Source organism: Dryas octopetala, chromosome 6, assembly GCF_963921425.1.
Source record: "Dryas octopetala chromosome 6, drDryOcto1.1, whole genome shotgun sequence".
NCBI classification, from domain to species: domain Eukaryota; kingdom Viridiplantae; phylum Streptophyta; class Magnoliopsida; order Rosales; family Rosaceae; genus Dryas; species Dryas octopetala.
In genome coordinates, this window is record NC_141371.1 from 5,342,148 (window position 1) to 5,359,822 (window position 17,675).

General features: G+C 36.5%; 4 protein-coding genes across 4 annotated transcripts; 3 read left to right on the forward strand and 1 right to left on the reverse strand.

The window, feature by feature from the left end:
* Positions 1-768: 768 nt before the first annotated feature.
* LOC147281522 (PAR1 protein) lies at positions 769-2,234 on the forward strand. Its single transcript, XM_086246418.1, has 3 exons — positions 769-954; positions 1,075-1,401; positions 1,827-2,234. The coding sequence occupies exons 1-3, from the start codon at positions 888-890 to the stop codon at positions 1,991-1,993; spliced, it is 561 nt and encodes a 186-aa protein (XP_086102544.1). The 5' UTR covers positions 769-887; the 3' UTR covers positions 1,994-2,234.
* Positions 2,235-4,044: 1,810 nt separating this feature from the next.
* On the forward strand, positions 4,045-4,754 carry LOC147281523 (uncharacterized). The gene is made up of 2 exons (XM_086246566.1): positions 4,045-4,453; positions 4,540-4,754. Exons 1-2 carry the CDS (start codon positions 4,045-4,047, stop codon positions 4,752-4,754), a joined length of 624 nt encoding a protein of 207 aa, XP_086102692.1.
* Positions 4,755-5,397: 643 nt separating this feature from the next.
* On the reverse strand, positions 5,398-8,018 carry LAC7 (laccase 7). The gene is made up of 6 exons (XM_086246708.1): positions 7,855-8,018; positions 7,516-7,667; positions 7,099-7,343; positions 6,776-6,904; positions 5,742-6,689; positions 5,398-5,647 (listed from the first exon to the last, which is right to left on the reverse strand). Exons 1-6 carry the CDS (start codon positions 7,942-7,944, stop codon positions 5,517-5,519), a joined length of 1,695 nt encoding a protein of 564 aa, XP_086102834.1. The 5' UTR covers positions 7,945-8,018; the 3' UTR covers positions 5,398-5,516.
* A 4,467-nt stretch (positions 8,019-12,485) lies between these two features.
* Positions 12,486-15,528, forward strand: MYB1 (myb domain protein 1). The gene is given in 3 exon segments (XM_086247491.1): positions 12,486-12,878; positions 14,110-14,921; positions 14,923-15,528. Coding segments are annotated over 3 exon segments (1,197 nt in total). The 5' UTR covers positions 12,486-12,556; the 3' UTR covers positions 14,986-15,528.
* Positions 15,529-17,675: the final 2,147 nt, after the last annotated feature.

Here is a 17,675-nt window from a genome sequence, read left to right on the forward strand (position 1 = left end):
AAAAAATGTTGGTTCTATGAGAGAAGTGCAAAAGTCAATTTAATTGCATTTGTCATGTTACTAGTTAGGTACAAATCAATCTTTTTGGCATTTGCAGTGCATATATGGAAAAAATAAATGGAGCGTTTGTGGTTTGATCGAGTACTTGTATTTAATCGTTGGAACACTAAATATTTTCTATATGAATCTAAATATTATCAAGTGTGCGTGAACTTTTTTATCTTTTCTGGGAACCAAATTGATGAATTAATTAGGGTCTAATTAATGAATAAATTGTTAATTTATTGAATGGACCAAGGATGTAACCAAGAAAGCACAGTGGGTCGTGCATACCCTACACATTGAAATCACAACAACCATACATTCTAGAGCCTTCGGCTCGACCCGTTGACTCGAGTTGCCAAAACACAAATGGAGCACCGCGGTCCGTTAGAAATTGAGGAGAAACTTCAACAAGCAGGCGCGCTGTCCATTTTCCAAGCGCGTCTTTACTCTCAAGTCTTAACTAGCTAGGCGTCAATAATAAAGCACGAATCGAACAAAACAAGTCAATAAACAATGAAGAATTTAAAAGTAAAATCAGCGAAAATGAGAAATGGACTCCAAGCCTCCAACAGAATATTCAAAGATGTGAAACGTAACTTATTTAGTTTCACAATTCACACCAACCTGTGTAAGGCTGTTACGCGTCCCCGAATATAGAGAGACCACCTTAAAATTCAACGGTGTCCTCTGGCCTCCTCCCTATATATAGCTCCTCCATGCCTTTTATGGTTTCATACTTCATACCTCTTCTCCATATTTAAACCCTTCTCTATTCACTCTCATCTCACAAACAATTTGTTTGTCGATTAAACCCCAAAATCCCACATCAATTCCCTACACACATGGCTTTCTCAGCCAGGCTTCCTTTGGCCCTCTTCCTCTCCTCCCTATTCATCCATGCAGCTCTAGGTACATGTTCGCGTATAAATATGTATATATGAGAATACAAAATCACGAAGATAGATTCTCTTTTTAATGGTTAAACATGGTTTGCAATTTGATAATATTAATTGTGTTTTGTTTTTTCAGGTGAGTTTGTGTGTGAGGATTTGCCAAACGATGTTTGTGCGTTTTCGGTGTCGTCTGCTGGGAAAAGGTGTTTGTTGGAGACAATGGCGAAGAAAGATGGAAGCATAGAGTACCAGTGCAGGACATCAGAAGTGGTGGTTGAAGGGGTGTCTGAATTCATAGAGACGGATGAGTGTGCCAATGCTTGTGGGGTTGATAGGAAGTCTGTTGGGATTTCATCCGATGCCCTCCTTGAGCCTCAGTTCATGAAGAAGCTCTGCTCCCAACCTTGCTACCAGAACTGCCCCAACATTGTTGACCTCTACTTCAATTTGGCTGCCGGAGAAGGTAACAAATTCAAATATTAATTCATTCTTTACACTAATGTTATTAATTTTAATATATTTATTCAATTTTCAACAGTATAAAATAATTAAGAATTATTGTTTTGTTTCACGTACACACCTACAACATTCCTCTCTGTGGATCAATTTAAAAACAAATTAGTATTATATGCGCGCAGTTTAGATTTCTTGCAAGTTGATGCTTCATTTTGGTCTGCTTTCGCTTTCTTTTCCTACCATGAGGGTGTTATATATGATACCTTCCTTGTTATGGCTTTCCTTCTCATTCAATCAAAGAATTGCCTTTAATTTTGACACGTGTAAACAACGTTTTCTTATATTCAGAGGATCACGTGACCAATTATTATGAAAATATACACCTTTTTTTATTTTGGGTTATTGATTTTGTTAATGTTTTGAAAACTGCAGGAGTATTTTTGCCAGACCTATGTGAGAAACAGCGTTCGAACCCTCATCGTTCAATGATCGCAGTTTTGAGCTCTGGTGATGCACCCGGACCCGTTGCAGAAGTAACTGCCACTGCACCCAGTGCCTCAGAACCAATACATGCAGCATTTGCCCCTTCTCCTCTGTAATCATGCCGTGTGGTTTCTGCAAATAATTTCCTTTTGAATATTAGTATATTAGCAGAAATAGAGTGAAAAGTGAAATTAAAGGGAACATCTGTTCATTTTCTTTTTGTGGGTGGGGGTTTGTTGAGATGTATGACATTTAATTTTGTATACTAGCCCTTGGCACACGAGTGTGCCAATAGGCTTTTTTTACATATAAATTGAATGATTCAGATAAATAAAAAGATATAAAGATAATTAATAAAAGTTAATACATAATTTCTTTTTTCAAAAATAATATATATACTTCATCGTTCCTCTCTTTAGGAGCATGTTTTCCTTTCTTGTTTGTTTTTCAATTTTTTAATTAGTGTTTGTTTTACTATTTTAGCCTTTATTGATAATATTTGTTTAGATTGACATTTTAATTAAGCATGGGCATTTTTTGCTATTTTAAAAATTTCACCTAGCAGCCATGTTTGCTTTATATAATATAATATAATATATAATATAATAATAATATATTATATCTATAGATAGATTACATCATTTTTACAATTGTCAAAGCAATACATTCTACATATATGAATAAATTATCGTAGCATTTCTTTTCCAAATTCCATATATACCATTCTTTTTTTTCGGTCAAAATTCCAAACCATTCAATTCTGGAATAGACCGTTAAGGTGCTAACTACTTAACTAGGGTGTTTAATTGATTAACATTTTTACTAGAAAATAAATAAGATTAACAACGACCTCAAATTTAAATAAAATAAAATAATACTCAAAACGTCAAGAGTTTTTTGAAAGTTTATTTATCAAATATTGTGATGAATGACATAACAATATTTTAAATACAGATTCCATTGCTAAAAATAAGTGAAATTTAGTGCATGTGGACAAAATTAAAAAAACAAATTTAGTGTTTGCACAACTTAATCTATATAGAACTCCAATTTCTTATTCTTTAACCTAAGGAGCGAGTCAAGTGGCTTGAGCCTTCCTTGAACTTGTACATAGATACTGCAATTTTTGGTTACTAACGTAATTATCTTAAAAGTACAATTTACAATGATGTTCTTGATTTGGACCTGAGTCTATAAAGCCCAATACTCTGGAAATTTCTCATAAGTGGACTACTTGGTCTGGAATTGAAGAGAGCACATAAAAGGTTCTTTTGTTAATTGGGCCTATAATATTTTGGTCAGAATTAGGTGGGCGCATCGTGTGATAAGCAAATCGCTAATGTTATGGGATGTAAAATGGATCGAGGAAAAGAAAACTCCCTTTCCCAGTTGTTAAATGCAGTACTCAAATGTCAAATTGCCAATTACGTACTCTGTGGTTAATTAATACACAGAAATCCGAATTTCGAACATTTTTCAACAAAACTGAAAAAATATCACTAGACAAATAGTTAAATGATCTATTTAAAATAAAAGTAGATAATGAAAACACTCTAAATGAAGGAGAAATTATTTTGTATAACTAATATATCAGTACTTGGTATAACTAATCTATGTGTTAAAACATGAGTGAATGTTATTAATACTATATATACCCTACTAACATAAATATGTCGTCTAATAATACTCTTACACAATTAGTTACACTACGTGACAGTGTATTAGTTACACCCAATAATTTTTCTAATAAGTAGTACAAAAAAAAAAAAAGGCACTTGAAAAAAATTGAGCAAAAGACATGTGGTGCGCACTCCATCGATACATATACACCTGGTTGTTTCTCGTAAATAGAGGCAGTATATTAATGGGATCTCATATATTATCTCAAAATTAAAGCACAAAACACAAACTAGCTAGCCAGCCAATTCAATTCATTCATGTCCAAAATCAAAATCTATGAACCTGAAATGTAGCAACAATATATGTACTAGAGTCCCCAAATATAGAGACCCCTTAAAATTTAACGGAGCTAAATCACAATGAATTAAGAACCTTAATTAACCCTATATATAGTTCCTTCATACCTTTAACTTAATTGTGGTTAATTTGATTTATGTTTGTCAAATATTAGTTGAGCAAAACTGAAATTAACCACGTACATATTGACATGGCTTTTATCTCAACCAAGTTTGGTTTGGTAATTATTCTCCCCTTGACGTCCCTATTGATCGAAGCTGTCTTAGGTGAGGTTGTATGCGACCATCTGCCAGATGAGTTTTGCGCATTTTCGGTATCATATTCGGGGAAAAGGTGTTTGTTGGAAACGACGGCGAAAAAAGATAGTCACGGACAGGTGGAGCACCAGTGCCGGACATCCGAGGTGGTGGTCGAGAAGATGGCCAATTACATAGAGACGGATGAGTGTGTGAAGGCATGCGGGCTTCAAAGGCATTCTGTTGGAATTTCCTCTGATACCCTCCTTGATCCTCTCTTCCTCAATAAGCTTTGCACCCCTGCTTGTTACCACAATTGCCCCAACATTCTTGAACTCTACTTCAACTTGGCTTTCGGAGAGGGTACGTACGTAACATTTTAATTACGTACAATTCATGCATGCATGCAACGTATTCACAAAACTAGCTAATCATACAAATCTATGCAGGAGTGTTCTTGCCTTATCTCTGCGAGGAACACCTTGCCAATCCTCACCGTGCCATGAACGAACTTGCGAGCTCTGCTGGAGTTGCAGAAGAACCATCATCAGGAGATCATGATGACTATAGTGCTGCTTTTACTCCCACTCCAGTTCCAGGAAATTTCTTTCATTACGCTTCTGCCCCTGCACTCTATAACCATGTTGTTGGTAGCCTGATATAAGAAATTTAATTAGTTGTACATAGCTAGGAAGCTCATCATGTTTTCGAAACCTCCATTATGCTTCTTCCTAATTTTTGGATCTGGCCGGTTGTCTAACAATTAATTAATTAAGTCATTTTCTTTAGAACATTAGTGGCAAGAAATAATTTTTGAGCGAGGAAGTAGTAGCAAAAATAGAGCAAAAAGGGAAAAGGCCTAGGGTTCATTTTCTTTATATGGTTGGGGGTTTCATTTGTTGACTGATTTTATATATATATATTGCGCGCTGCTCATATATCTTGCAAATAATTATATACATTTCTTCACCAAATAATTGTATCTTGCAATAGACTACTAATTGGGGGTCTTTAATTAATTCAAATTGAATCTTGTTACTATGCTTTGTTCCGGTGGCCATGACTAAAGTAGGGCATGTTCAAATTCATGATTTCAGTTTCACATGTGAATAAGGATCATCAGTTACGACTTTTCTAACATTCTCTAATAGTATATTAGATGTGTCTTGAATTCTTGATGTGTAAAAAGATTTAAAATTGAGGATTAATTAAACAAATCAAAAGATCTATATATATTATTTCACTCAAAGAATGTTGACCAATTTATACAATACAGTTGACAATACCACCATATATTATTACGTATACATTATTTGCGATTAAGAAACAAATTTAATGACCAGATTATAATTAAAAAAATAGCGACATATTTGAGAAAACAACAATGACACTGTTTAATTTGATGCATCTTTGGAACAACTTCCAATTAACATTGGGGTAGATCCGATGGTGGTGGAGGCAGAGTAGATGATGGAGTGGGTCCATTTTGAACCTCAAAAGCCATGGCCAGACCCCACGGCAAGTGCACGTCCAGGTGGCAGTGTACCATCCATACACCTGTACGGTTAAAAAAAAAACAACCAGAAAATTAATTAACAAAAGAATAACAAATAAACCAGTAGTTAAGGAGATGCTTATAAAATTAACGAACCTGGATTATTTGCTTGAAATCTGATCACAGCCCACCCTCCGACTGGAACACCGATTGTGTTACGAATTTGTGGATTAACAAGATTGAATTTTTTGGTGTCATTAACGGAGTCGTAATTCCCAAACCCTTGAGCTAAGACGTGGAAGTTGAACCCGTGAACGTGTATCGGATGGTTCTCGATGGCCAAAAACGCCGTGTTCTGAAACACAATCTCCACCGTGGAATTGAACTTCAGCTGCTTGACTTTGGTCGATTTGGGCGCGTAGATCAACGATTGGTCGAGGCTGAAGTTGGAGTTGGTGTAGTCAAACTTGACCGCAGGCTCGTCGGGGAAATCGAGGGTGTAGATCCCGCTCACACCGGAAGAGAACGCTTCTAGCATAGACAGCGTGGTGGGGAGCTGGAACGACTCGTTGTTCATGCTCGCAGACAATCGGTTCCCGAGCGGGCCCTGACACGTGGCGTTCTCGGGACACAGCTCCAGATTCACTCCTATTGTCACGAACATGTGCTCGTCCACCTGGAGTGGCACCGGGACCCACTGGGGCCCACCGGCGAGGCCGGTGAGGTTGGTGAGGAACTTGTGGGCCAAGGGTGTGTCACGTGGATTGGGCAATTGAGGCATGACGGGGGATGATGACGTGGAGCCCTCGTAGACGATGGTGCCTCTTGTGGTGGAGTTAGAAAAGCCTATGTCGGCACTGGCGTAGGGAGTGGCGGCCATGTAGTAAGACCCTACGGGCTGATTGGTGCGGATGAGGACGTCGGTGGTTTGGCCGGGGGCGACCACCACGACGTCGGTGATGTAGGGTTTGGTGTAGGAGGCGTCGATGGCGACAACTGTCATGTTGTGATTGGCTATCTTGAAGAAGAGCTGGTTATTGAGTGCAGCGTTGATTATACGTAGCATGTAGGTCTTTCCTTTCACCACCTTGAGCTTATATGTCTCTGGATAAATAATAATATGAGTGTCCGAGACCAAGTGTGATTCGTTATGAAAACATATAATTGTACGTAATTGGGGGATCACGTACCATTTTGAGAGCATTCGTAGAGGTCGCCAGGTTTTCCATTGATGGTGTAAGCATCAGAGTTGTTGGGACCAATTCCGGTGGCTAGCCCTTGGTTCTCAATGTCAACCACATTGCCATTCCACCACTCTCCTGCAATTCCATTAAACACTTCATTTATTAATCAAATTTTTTAAATTACTAATATTTTTTTTACTATAATATTTTTTAAAAAATACATCAGATAACCAAGTCGGGCCATTTAAAATTTAGGCTTAAAAATCAAGAAACATAAGCGCCGGCCTTGCTAGCTAGTAACTTGGGTATATGAATAGTTGAATTATTACCTAATAAGATGGGTATCTCCTTGTGGGGTTTAGGGAACGGGTAGGATCGACCAGATTTTGGGTGGATGATGAGTGCACCGTAGACGGTTGCTCGGAGCCAGGAGACGTGGGCGTGCCACCAGAGGGTTCCTTCTTGTCCGGTAATGTTGAATTTGTAAGTGTAGCTTTGTCCAGGACGTATGGGACATTGGGTTACATATACAGGTCCATCTGCCCATGCACTCAGAAGCTGAAACACTCCATGCCTGCAAAATTAATTAAAGAATGCAATAAACAACAAAAAATCAACATTCCCTAGTGGGTTTGACAATGCTTATGAGAAAACAATTAATTATATATGTTTAGATTAGCTTAAGTGGTTAATCAAATGAAGAATAATATATGTTAGTGCATATATGATAATTAAGGATTAATTACCAGTGAATAGTAATGTTATAGGGTGACTGGTTAAGGACGTGGACGACAAGTGTGTCACCATCATGTACGTTTATTGTTGGGCCTGGATAGCTCCCATTTACTGCAGTTATCAGTTGGTCTTTGCACAGTCGGTTAACAGTTACGTTGTTCACCTGAAACAATGGAAATCAGAAGTTTTATATATGCATAAGATAAATTTGGAAATTACGCTAGCTAGCTATAGCATGCATGTCCGTATGTATGTATATACATATATATATATGTACTTTACATGCATACATGTATGCATATATGCATGATATATAGTACTAAAGACCACAAAACTCAGCCAAGGCTTACATGAAAAGAATGCTCCACTATTGCAGCAGAGGCTAGTGAAGATGCCAAAAGAGATAAAGCACAAGCTACCCAAAAGACAAAGCGAGCCATGTCTCGGGAACAAAGGCTACGAGAGATGAAGAGGGTAGTAAATGAGAAATGATGGAATTAAGGACCCTTATGAATATTGTAGTGTGTTTCTATGACTCTGTGATATCTGAAGAGAGACATATATGTGTGTTATATATATAGGCATTTGGACTCATTAATTTCCACAATTAAATAGTGTGGCGAGATAGCTAATAAATATCATTACTTTTGATAAGGACACTTTGAAATTTTGAATATGGTGCATTGCTTAGGCAGAAACTTTATTCGTTATCCAACGAACAACTTATTAATGTTGGTACGTTAAGTTGGTCATCAAACAAGGCTAGTTAGTTATAGATCAATTAATTAATTAAAGATCGAAAGCAATTAATTAATGTTGAACAAGTCAGAAACTTGGTTCTTCAAGCTAACATGAAGTCCTTGATTTTGAATATATGGATATACAGTTCTGACTAATGTGGCCCAATTACCCCTTATGAGGTTTGCTCTTGGAAAGTACTGCAGGTAGAAAGTTGACAAAGAACAAATGAAAGTTATCGAAAGCGCGTAGATAGGCGTTTTGCACTGGTACTAAAACTAGAAAGATAGATCGATTGGTTTTGAATTCTTAATGTAAATTGTCAACAAGACGTACGTTCCAACAAGTATTACTTTTTTTTTTTTTTTTTTACATTAATGAAAAATCTACATCTAAATTTAATTCTTTAAGAAGAATGAATTTGAAATGCTGGAATTGATCCGGTTCAGCAAGATCTGTGACCATTTGGATGACATGTTAGATTTTGTTCATGTTCGTAATATATGCTCGATCAAAGTTTATATATACACGATCAATGTTTTATCTGATTAGTTATATATGAAACACAACTCCTGATAGAAACTGAGAAAGTTCAATATTGTTCTTGCATTTATTCGTTGCAAGGAAACTCATGATGAGCTAGGTGGTTCAATTAGTGGGTGTGTATAAATTTCCCACGGCTGTCATACAAATACAATAATATTAATATTCCTCACAAGTAATTACAGGCAATTAATTAGTATTGATTATTTTGTTTCTGGATGGGAAGACTTTTCAAGATGTTGACATGATCTTATGATCAATCACGCTAGCTGTTGCTTCAAAATATATCCCACCAAATTAATTATTATCATAGCTGAAACAAACGTCGACATTTCATTCCAACATTGACCAATTAAAATTTAAAACCCCAGAAAACAAAACAAATACAATAATTCTGCAAGACACTTGTAGTTATTGTATGTGGAGGTAGACATAGAGATATATACTTGGTGACGCGATAAATGACTTCAGCCTTATTATAATCCTCGGGTCGCATTCAGATTCTCTTCAGCCTTATTATAATCCTCGGGTCGCATTCAGATTCGTTATCTTTTTTTAAATTAAGCTCTCCTGCTAACCCAACCAATCTACGTACTCTCCTATATTTTATTGCATACATGTTTTGGTTTCTAATTATTTAATTCTCAAACTATTTAAGTAATTTTTAACTACCATGTATCCTTATTAAAAAGGAAACGTTGTGAAGTTTTCCTGGTCGATCGATATGCAAAATATATTAGGCAGCCGTTGGCTAAAGCAATTTCTCGTCACTTGCCTTGGCATTCTAGATCATTAACGTTTACAAGGTGGCCGATATTAGTCAAAAGTTTCCTCTTCATCAAGAAACTTTATCTTATCGTTTTTATGTCATGTCAACATGTCCCCTGCCTTTTGTGCAAGGAGGGATATATTAGCATGTGCAAAATGCACCAATATTGTTTCCAACCAAGTCATTTAGGTACATCATCACCTATTATGCAAGTATGAGATCTTATCTTATAAGATATCGGTGTTATTAGTAATAAATTACGTACTATCCACTAATTCTATAAAGTACGTGGAATGTTGTGTAATTTTGTTACTGTGAGATTCGTTTCACATTCATAATTTGTCTAGCTCAAATCACACAACTCCATCACCCTTTATTAATTAAGATTGAAGTAAATTAAAAACAAGTTGATAGAAAAAATAAGAATAGGATTCAGATATTGCAAAAGAAATATACGGTATTTGGTTCAAGTTTTAGGCAATCAATATCTTCTACCATAATAAGTTATATCCTTATAATTTTACCAATAAAACATTTATCCCCGCTACGGTAAAAGTGAGGTTCTCCCACATCATCTCTTCTTTTCATTTTTTATTTGGTCTGTTGATGCACAAATTTCATCAAGTCATCAACGACAATAATCAAAACATAAAAGGACAATCATACGAGCGAACACAAAGATGTATAGTGATTCACCTGATCCTAATTAGATCCAGGCCACGTCCACTTGGTTGTGAATAGGGTTTCCCTATGAATAATTGAAGAGTACAAAGGAATATCAGAGCCTTAGAAGAGGCGTTATGAATCTCTCGCCTCCTAATAGACTATAACACATCTAAAGCTCAAATTTGATACAAACAATAAAACCCAATATTTTTCAGGGCTTAAGATAGTACAAAATGGGTATTAACATGGTCAAAGCATCATCGATCTCTTCATTCACTTGAATAAAATGAGAGAGCTATAACAAAACGTAACAAAGAAATGTCTCCACTAAAAAAATAAATTTTCTCTTTTCTTGACTTGTTTTTCTTTTTTAGAATGAACTCTTAATGACTAGCGAAGCCATAATATCCGTGCGATAATACAGGCATTAAAAAACTATATGGGAATCAATGGTTCGTTTGTCCTTCAAGGAAACTACATCTTAGAAACGAATTGAAATTAGTCCATGTAATTTATTCACGTTTTTTCGCCTACTCATTTATTCATATGCGATCAAACTTGCGTGCATAGTAATGATTTGGTGAAAAGTTGAAATTAAGGATGAGAAAAAAAATGGAGGCACTGATCTAAAAATCCACACACGCAAAAACCCTTGATTGGGTCAAGTTATAGGTGGCAAGTTCGTCCCCTAATTAAACTTCTATTTTTCAAAATACAAAGATTCTTCATGGTCAATATTATCCTTATTCCATTTAATATATTCCGATTTTGGTTACTTTTTCTTTGCAATGGCTGCAAAAGTAGTTGATTCGCGCGAAAGTGGCAATTAACCATGCATATATATATGATCTGGTTAGTACTGTACGTGGAGGTTTTGCGCGTAAAGCTGTTCGTGTTACCCTCAAAATATGTGACCAAACAGTCAATTAGATTGTTCTAATTGATATTTAGCTTAAAGACCTTAACAGAGATCGGCCAAAAAAAAGGACCTTAACAGAGAAGTAAAAGCATAAACAAAATACACTAAATAATAAATAATAAACACTTTATTTTTTTTAATTATGACATTTGGAAGAGGAGATAAACAATTATTATTAACTTCTTATGTCTTCAAAGCATTAATACTTCTTAATTTACATTTATGATGATTCTATATATTAATTAGAAGAATGCTCTTATATATTGTTGAAAGAAAAACAGGTCAAACACGAAAATATTTAAACAGTCATTCTTTTATTTTTGCCAGTACTGTGTGAGCTGTTAAGACCCTTGGAAGAGTGATCTATACAAAATGGTTTTTTAATAAATTGTAAGTACATTAATTCGACACAAATGGGTGCAAGATTTGCCATCAATTTGGATTTTCCGACCGAAAGTTGTAGCACATGTTTTAACAAGCTATTACTTCAACTTGGTGCATTTGACCATGACTTGGTAAATTGGTCAAAAAAAAAAAAGAACATGACTTGGTAAAAACAAAATATAAGTTGAATACTTGAGAAGGCTGCAGCAAATTGCATCTCACATTCGTGTGGATTTAGTGTTCATCCAAAAGTTTTGAAACATTGAATTCAATCATTACAAAAATATATGATGTATTGATGTCAAATGTTATTTGACTTTGTTATGGCCTTATGGGATAGCCTTTTTTTTTTTTTTTTTTTGTTGGTCAATTGATAAACTTCATAGAAACCCATGAAGGGCCGAACAAAACAAAGCAGGAACTCAAAAAAAGGCCCAAACTGAAGAAGCAAAATACAATAAAAGCCCAAAAGATACGCCAGGAATCTAGCACATGCTATCGGGCCTGAGATTCCAAGCTAGGCCCAACGAGGCCCACTCCCCGTGTTGAAAGCTGACCACGTGAGTGAGAGCAGCCAATTTCCCGCCAAATCCAGAATGCACGGTTCATGCACCCTCACATGCATTACTCACCGTATGACAGTGGAGAGGGTAGTACCGTCCTATGCACAAAAGTACCCTTTTTTTGTACTAAAAAAATTTAGTGTACTTTGATACTAAACTATTTAAACTAAATTAAAATTACATATAAAAAGAGAGTAAGGCTACACTAGCATAGCATTTTGAATAAAAAATATATTTTTTTCCAGAAAAAAAAAAAAAAGAAGAAGAAAATTGAAATTATGCGGAGGGTGCAAAGGTAATTTAGTGATTGGAAAGAAAATAGGAAATCCCGAAAAAGAGGTCCTATAAATCTAATGGAGCGGTGCATTGTCGTGTGAAGAGCAATACTCAACTAATTCACTTCCCTCCTCTTGCAGTTAAATCAGGTAGGTAGGTAGAGTGAGCAATTACAATTTACAAACACGATAGAGATGGAAGTGGAAGTGGCCGAGGACACCGCCGCCCTCGGCGTAGAAATTGAAGACGGAGACGGTGGCGGGAGCGGGAGCGGCGAAGAGGCGGAGGCGACGGCGGGCACAGGCGGAGGCAGAAGTGGTAGAAAGGCGGGCAGAGACAGAGTAAAGGGGCCTTGGTCGCCTGAAGAGGACGCCATTCTGAGTCGGCTGGTGAGTAAGTTCGGGGCGAGGAATTGGAGCCTCATCGCCCGAGGAATCGCAGGACGATCCGGCAAGTCTTGCCGCCTCCGCTGGTGTAATCAGCTCGACCCCGCCGTTAAGCGCAAGCCCTTTACTGGTAATCAGCTCGACCCCTCTTCTTCATCTCAACCCTTTTCTTCTTTAATCTTCTTTTTTCCATTTCTTTATCAATGTGTGTTTTTTCGTTTTTGAATTTCAAATTGAGAGGTTAGCATCTCTCTTTTGGGGGTTTCTGATGCTTTATTCGACCTTTATGTTTTAAAGAAGATTGGGATTTCTGCTGAGATTGTTAATTTTTTCTTAGGAAGTAGATACCAAGATTGTACTACAACTTAATAATGGCAAGAACACATTTGGCACTACATGTTTCATGTGGCATTGCTTAATTGCGGTTTAATTTTTTTTAATATGTTATGTTTGATCACAATACCCAGTTGTCCTAGATATAGAAAATGTTGAGACATTTTAATCTTTTGGGACAATTGTCCAGAGAGTGCTATCCAGCAGATTTTGTCAACTATTCGGGGTCCTATGTACATGTTGAAGATGAGTTGTGATAATATGTGGTAATATGTGGACATGTTCAACTCTGATTCCTGCTTTAAACAGTATGGACATGTTCAATTATTGTGATAATATGTGGTAATGACTGATTTAAATTAGAACTGTGACCATGAGTGCAATCACTTATATTGGAAATCCAGTTCTAAAGTCTCATGGTCTTTGCCGAAGATGAGTTGCAATTCCCTATTCAGATACCATATTTGACTGCATTGTTGACTGCATTGTTGACTGCTTATACTATAACCACATTGCATCGACAAAAATGGGTGCAAGATTGCAATTTGGCTCTTTGCAATATCCATGCAGTAATATAAGTTGTAGCACATAACTGTTAACAGGTTTCTTCAATTTTGTGCATCTGACCATCACATGGGAACTTACTGTATAAAGTAATGTTTTATGGAGGCAAGTTGGACAGTGTCCTCGATATGTTTTCTTTTGTGAATTTGATGTAACCAGTACTGCAATTAGATCATGTAAGAGGAGGCAGAGAGAATATAGTAGGAAAAATATTCTACCTGGTTTGCAATGAAGGTAAAATTCAAATGTTGTTATTGTTAGCATTTTTCTTATTAAACAAAACAAAGAGGCACGTTGCAGTTATTATATTCATATTTGGTTAGTAGGTACATGCAATACACTAGAATCTGAGGGCATATAAATTCTCAGTCACTTCACTTTCTGCTTCCCTGTCCATTTGTTATGAATTTATGGCCGCATCATTCTTCCTGGACAACAATGCTGATAATAGTGAATTGTTTCAGATGAGGAGGATCGGATCATAGTTGCAGCCCATGCAATCCATGGAAACAAATGGGCTGCAATTGCGAGGCTTCTACCAGGGAGAACAGATAATGCCATAAAAAACCATTGGAATTCCACACTAAGGCGTCGGTGCATGGATCCTGACAAAATAAAGTTAGAATCTGGTAATATGGTGCAAGATGTTAGCTTAGACAAAACAAAAGGATCATCTGAAGAAACCTTCTCATATGGGGATGTCAATTCATGTAAATCCATGGAAGGAAGAGAAGTCAGTTCTCTAGAGCATATGGATGATCAATATGAAGACAAGGGGTCAACGGAGGGTCAGTTTAGTCATGAAGCCAAAGAACAGCCTACTCTTTTTAGACCAGTGGCACGCATCAGTGCTTTTAGTGCATACAACCATTTAGATGGCCAGGAGCCTGCATCATCATTCCCAAGGCTGATTCCAGTACAAGGACCTCTGGTTCAAGCATCAAAACTAGATGCTGACTTTTGTAAATTGCTTGAAGGAGCTTCTGGTGAGCGATCAGTGCCTGATCAGTGTGGCCATGGTTGCTGTTGCACACAAAATGGTAGGAAAGATCAAAACTCTTTTTTGGGGCCAGAATTTGTGGAATTTTGCGAGCCTCCCTCTTTTCCAAGTTTTGAATTGGCTGCAATTGCCACAGATATAAGTAACCTTGCTTGGCTTAAAAGTGGGTTGGAGAATAGCAGTGTAAGAGCAATGGGTGATGAAGCTGGTAGAATAATATCTCATGGGTCTCAAGGGCAAACGGGGCATTTTGACGAGAGTAGAATGAATCATCTTTTTTCGTATTGAAGAGAGAAAGGATAGATTAATGGGCATGAAGACCAATGTGCTATCAACCTAAGAATGGTACACAAATGTTTTCCTACAATCTAAAGTTGGGGACTCAGGCTGAGGACATTACTTAACCAAAGTGGGATTTGCTGTTGTGCAATGAACATACTTGTTTCCAGCCTGAGAGTAGTCATAACTACTCAAAGGAGACGTTGACAAGGGAAAATTGATTTTTTTCCTTTATCCAAAGAAATTTTTCACTAACCTTTGGCCTGAGTTCCTTAATGTTGTACTCATTAGCTGATGCATAAATGGCAACCTGCTCCTTCTGTGTTGGAGGCAAGGTTCTGATATAAAAGCATGAGGCAGAAATTGTTTGTCTTGTTGATGCAGTGGTGGGAATTCACAGTTTGATATATTCCAAGTGACAAATGAAACCTGTTAATTTGGTGGGAAGAGGTGATACTTCTTTGAGTTCATGTCGTCTGCTTATACTTATTTAGCTGAATAGAACTTGAAGCAACTCTTTTCAACTCAAGAAAGTTCTTTCCCTTGTAGCTGTTGTCAGCTTCAGAAATCTATTTATGTTTCTGTTTGTTTGTTGTGTAACCATATATCCTATTAATTCATATGCTGGAAATTAATATATTGCTCACAGCCTTTTGTTTTTGTTTTTTTGTCTCTCTTCCCTTTGGAAAATATGTGCCCTGCATTTCCAGCTTCCTAACATGTGGAACACTTTTAACATATATCAAAGTTTAATGAGCATCCTCAAACTCTAGTTCCTTGGACAGTTCATTACTAGCCATGAGGTTGCTATTCCCATCATGATTCCCATGCTATATCTAATGTTTCACCTTCACATAATCATCTGTGCACCGCTGTACCAGTCTGCTAATGCTTTTATCCCAGTTCTGGATGCTACACATTCTAAAGTTTTCATTCCATGAATGTTTTATAACTCCTATGATACTTTATAATGGATCAAGAACATGGGCCTCTCTTCTCGGGCACAAAAGCTTTGGTCCTGCCCAAATGGGTCATTAAGCAAAGTGTGGCAAGTGGAAAGAAACATACAACACATGTAGACCCCAGAAGATGGATTGTGTTTAATGTTTATGCCCTCCAAACCTGTTTGCTTTTCGTGTATTGTAGCTGTCCCAAACTGCTCCAGTGAGAGAGATATTTAAAGAAAAAGAAGATATGTTTTGGGCAGTGACTGAGAAAGAAAAGGGAAAATGTCGCATATCAATATGGAAGATGGATCATAGCTAGGCAGCCCCACCACCACGATTACTTGCTCTTCTTCTTTCAATTCTAGATGAGAAGGTGGGTCGGTTCCACCTACACATGTGAGAAAGCGATTCAAAACGGTTTTTATGTATTTGGTGTGTTGTTGGGCTTAAAATTATTTTCTCATGTAAGAGAGGATGAAATAAAGAAATAAATAAAGGTATAATAAGAAAGAACCAAGGATGACCCACAAGGCAAGAAGAGTAGAAAATTAAAGCATAAAAGAAAAGTAAAAGAAAGAACAAGATTCCAAAGCTATAGCTAAATATGTATCTAACACATTTGCATTGGCATCTTTAGTGTTTCTTATATTTCTCAATAGCCCTTTATTTGGAAGTTGAAATGAAGGTGTATAATTAGCAAAAAAACAAAATCTATGCAATTCTCTAAAAAAGAAAAAAATGGCAGGGGAGAAAATGATCCCATTTTTCAGTAGGTTAAGGGGATGAATCTTGGCAACAATCAGATTTGGAATGTAGTTCATTTCATTTTTCTACCACATTTTCTTTTTAACATAAGCTTGTTTATATTAACACACTAATAGTTACCTGGCCAAAAAAAAAACACACTAATAGTTAAAGATTTAACTTTTGTGTTCTTCACGCAAAGGCAGATTACATAAGCGAGTAAGCGACACTTGAGTGTTAAGGTGGTCCACCTGCAGTCAACTCTATCATGACTGAGAAATTACAAGAGTCCAAAAAGTCAAAAAATAATTAATTAATTAAAAAAACAGAGTGGCTGTGTGCTGCAAGTGTATAAGAAATGTTGGTGCAGAGTTGCATATCTGCAATCTACGGTCACGATTTCATCCATCTTATTGTTTGCTTAAATTAACAGCCAAGATTGAATGATCCATACACAAAAATGTGACGTGTATAGAGAGAAACATAGTGCAGCTTCTACTATAATTATGGTACTGGTAGTCGAGGGCAGCGCAGCAGCGGCAGCAGCGTACAGAACTCAAAGTATTAAGTTAATGAGGACAAACCAAATTAACTAATTCATGTCCTGTCTGACACCATTGCCTCTTCTTTTCCTATAAACGCCTATTCCTTACTTGCAATGTCGTCCAATTATGCCTGCAAAACACTCTTTCTCAGACCAAAAGCAACATCCATATGTATACACGATTATATTATATGCGCTAATATACTTGATAGATCGAAAATGTCATCTTACCAAATCTTTATGTCTATTAAATTTATGTTAACAATCTTCCTTTTTTTTTTACATTCTCTCTTCTCTTGAGGATACAAACCATTCATTTTATAAAGTATTCTTTCAAAGATTATTTATGCAGAAAATAAAATCAAACTGAAAAATATTTTAATCATTTAATTATTATCAAATAAATAAATAATTTTAATAACAATTACATTTACATCTAGGTAAGTAATAATAGTCAAATGACTAAACAGAAATTTGATTTATTTTTTGAACATTTAGAGGATGATAAATAATAAA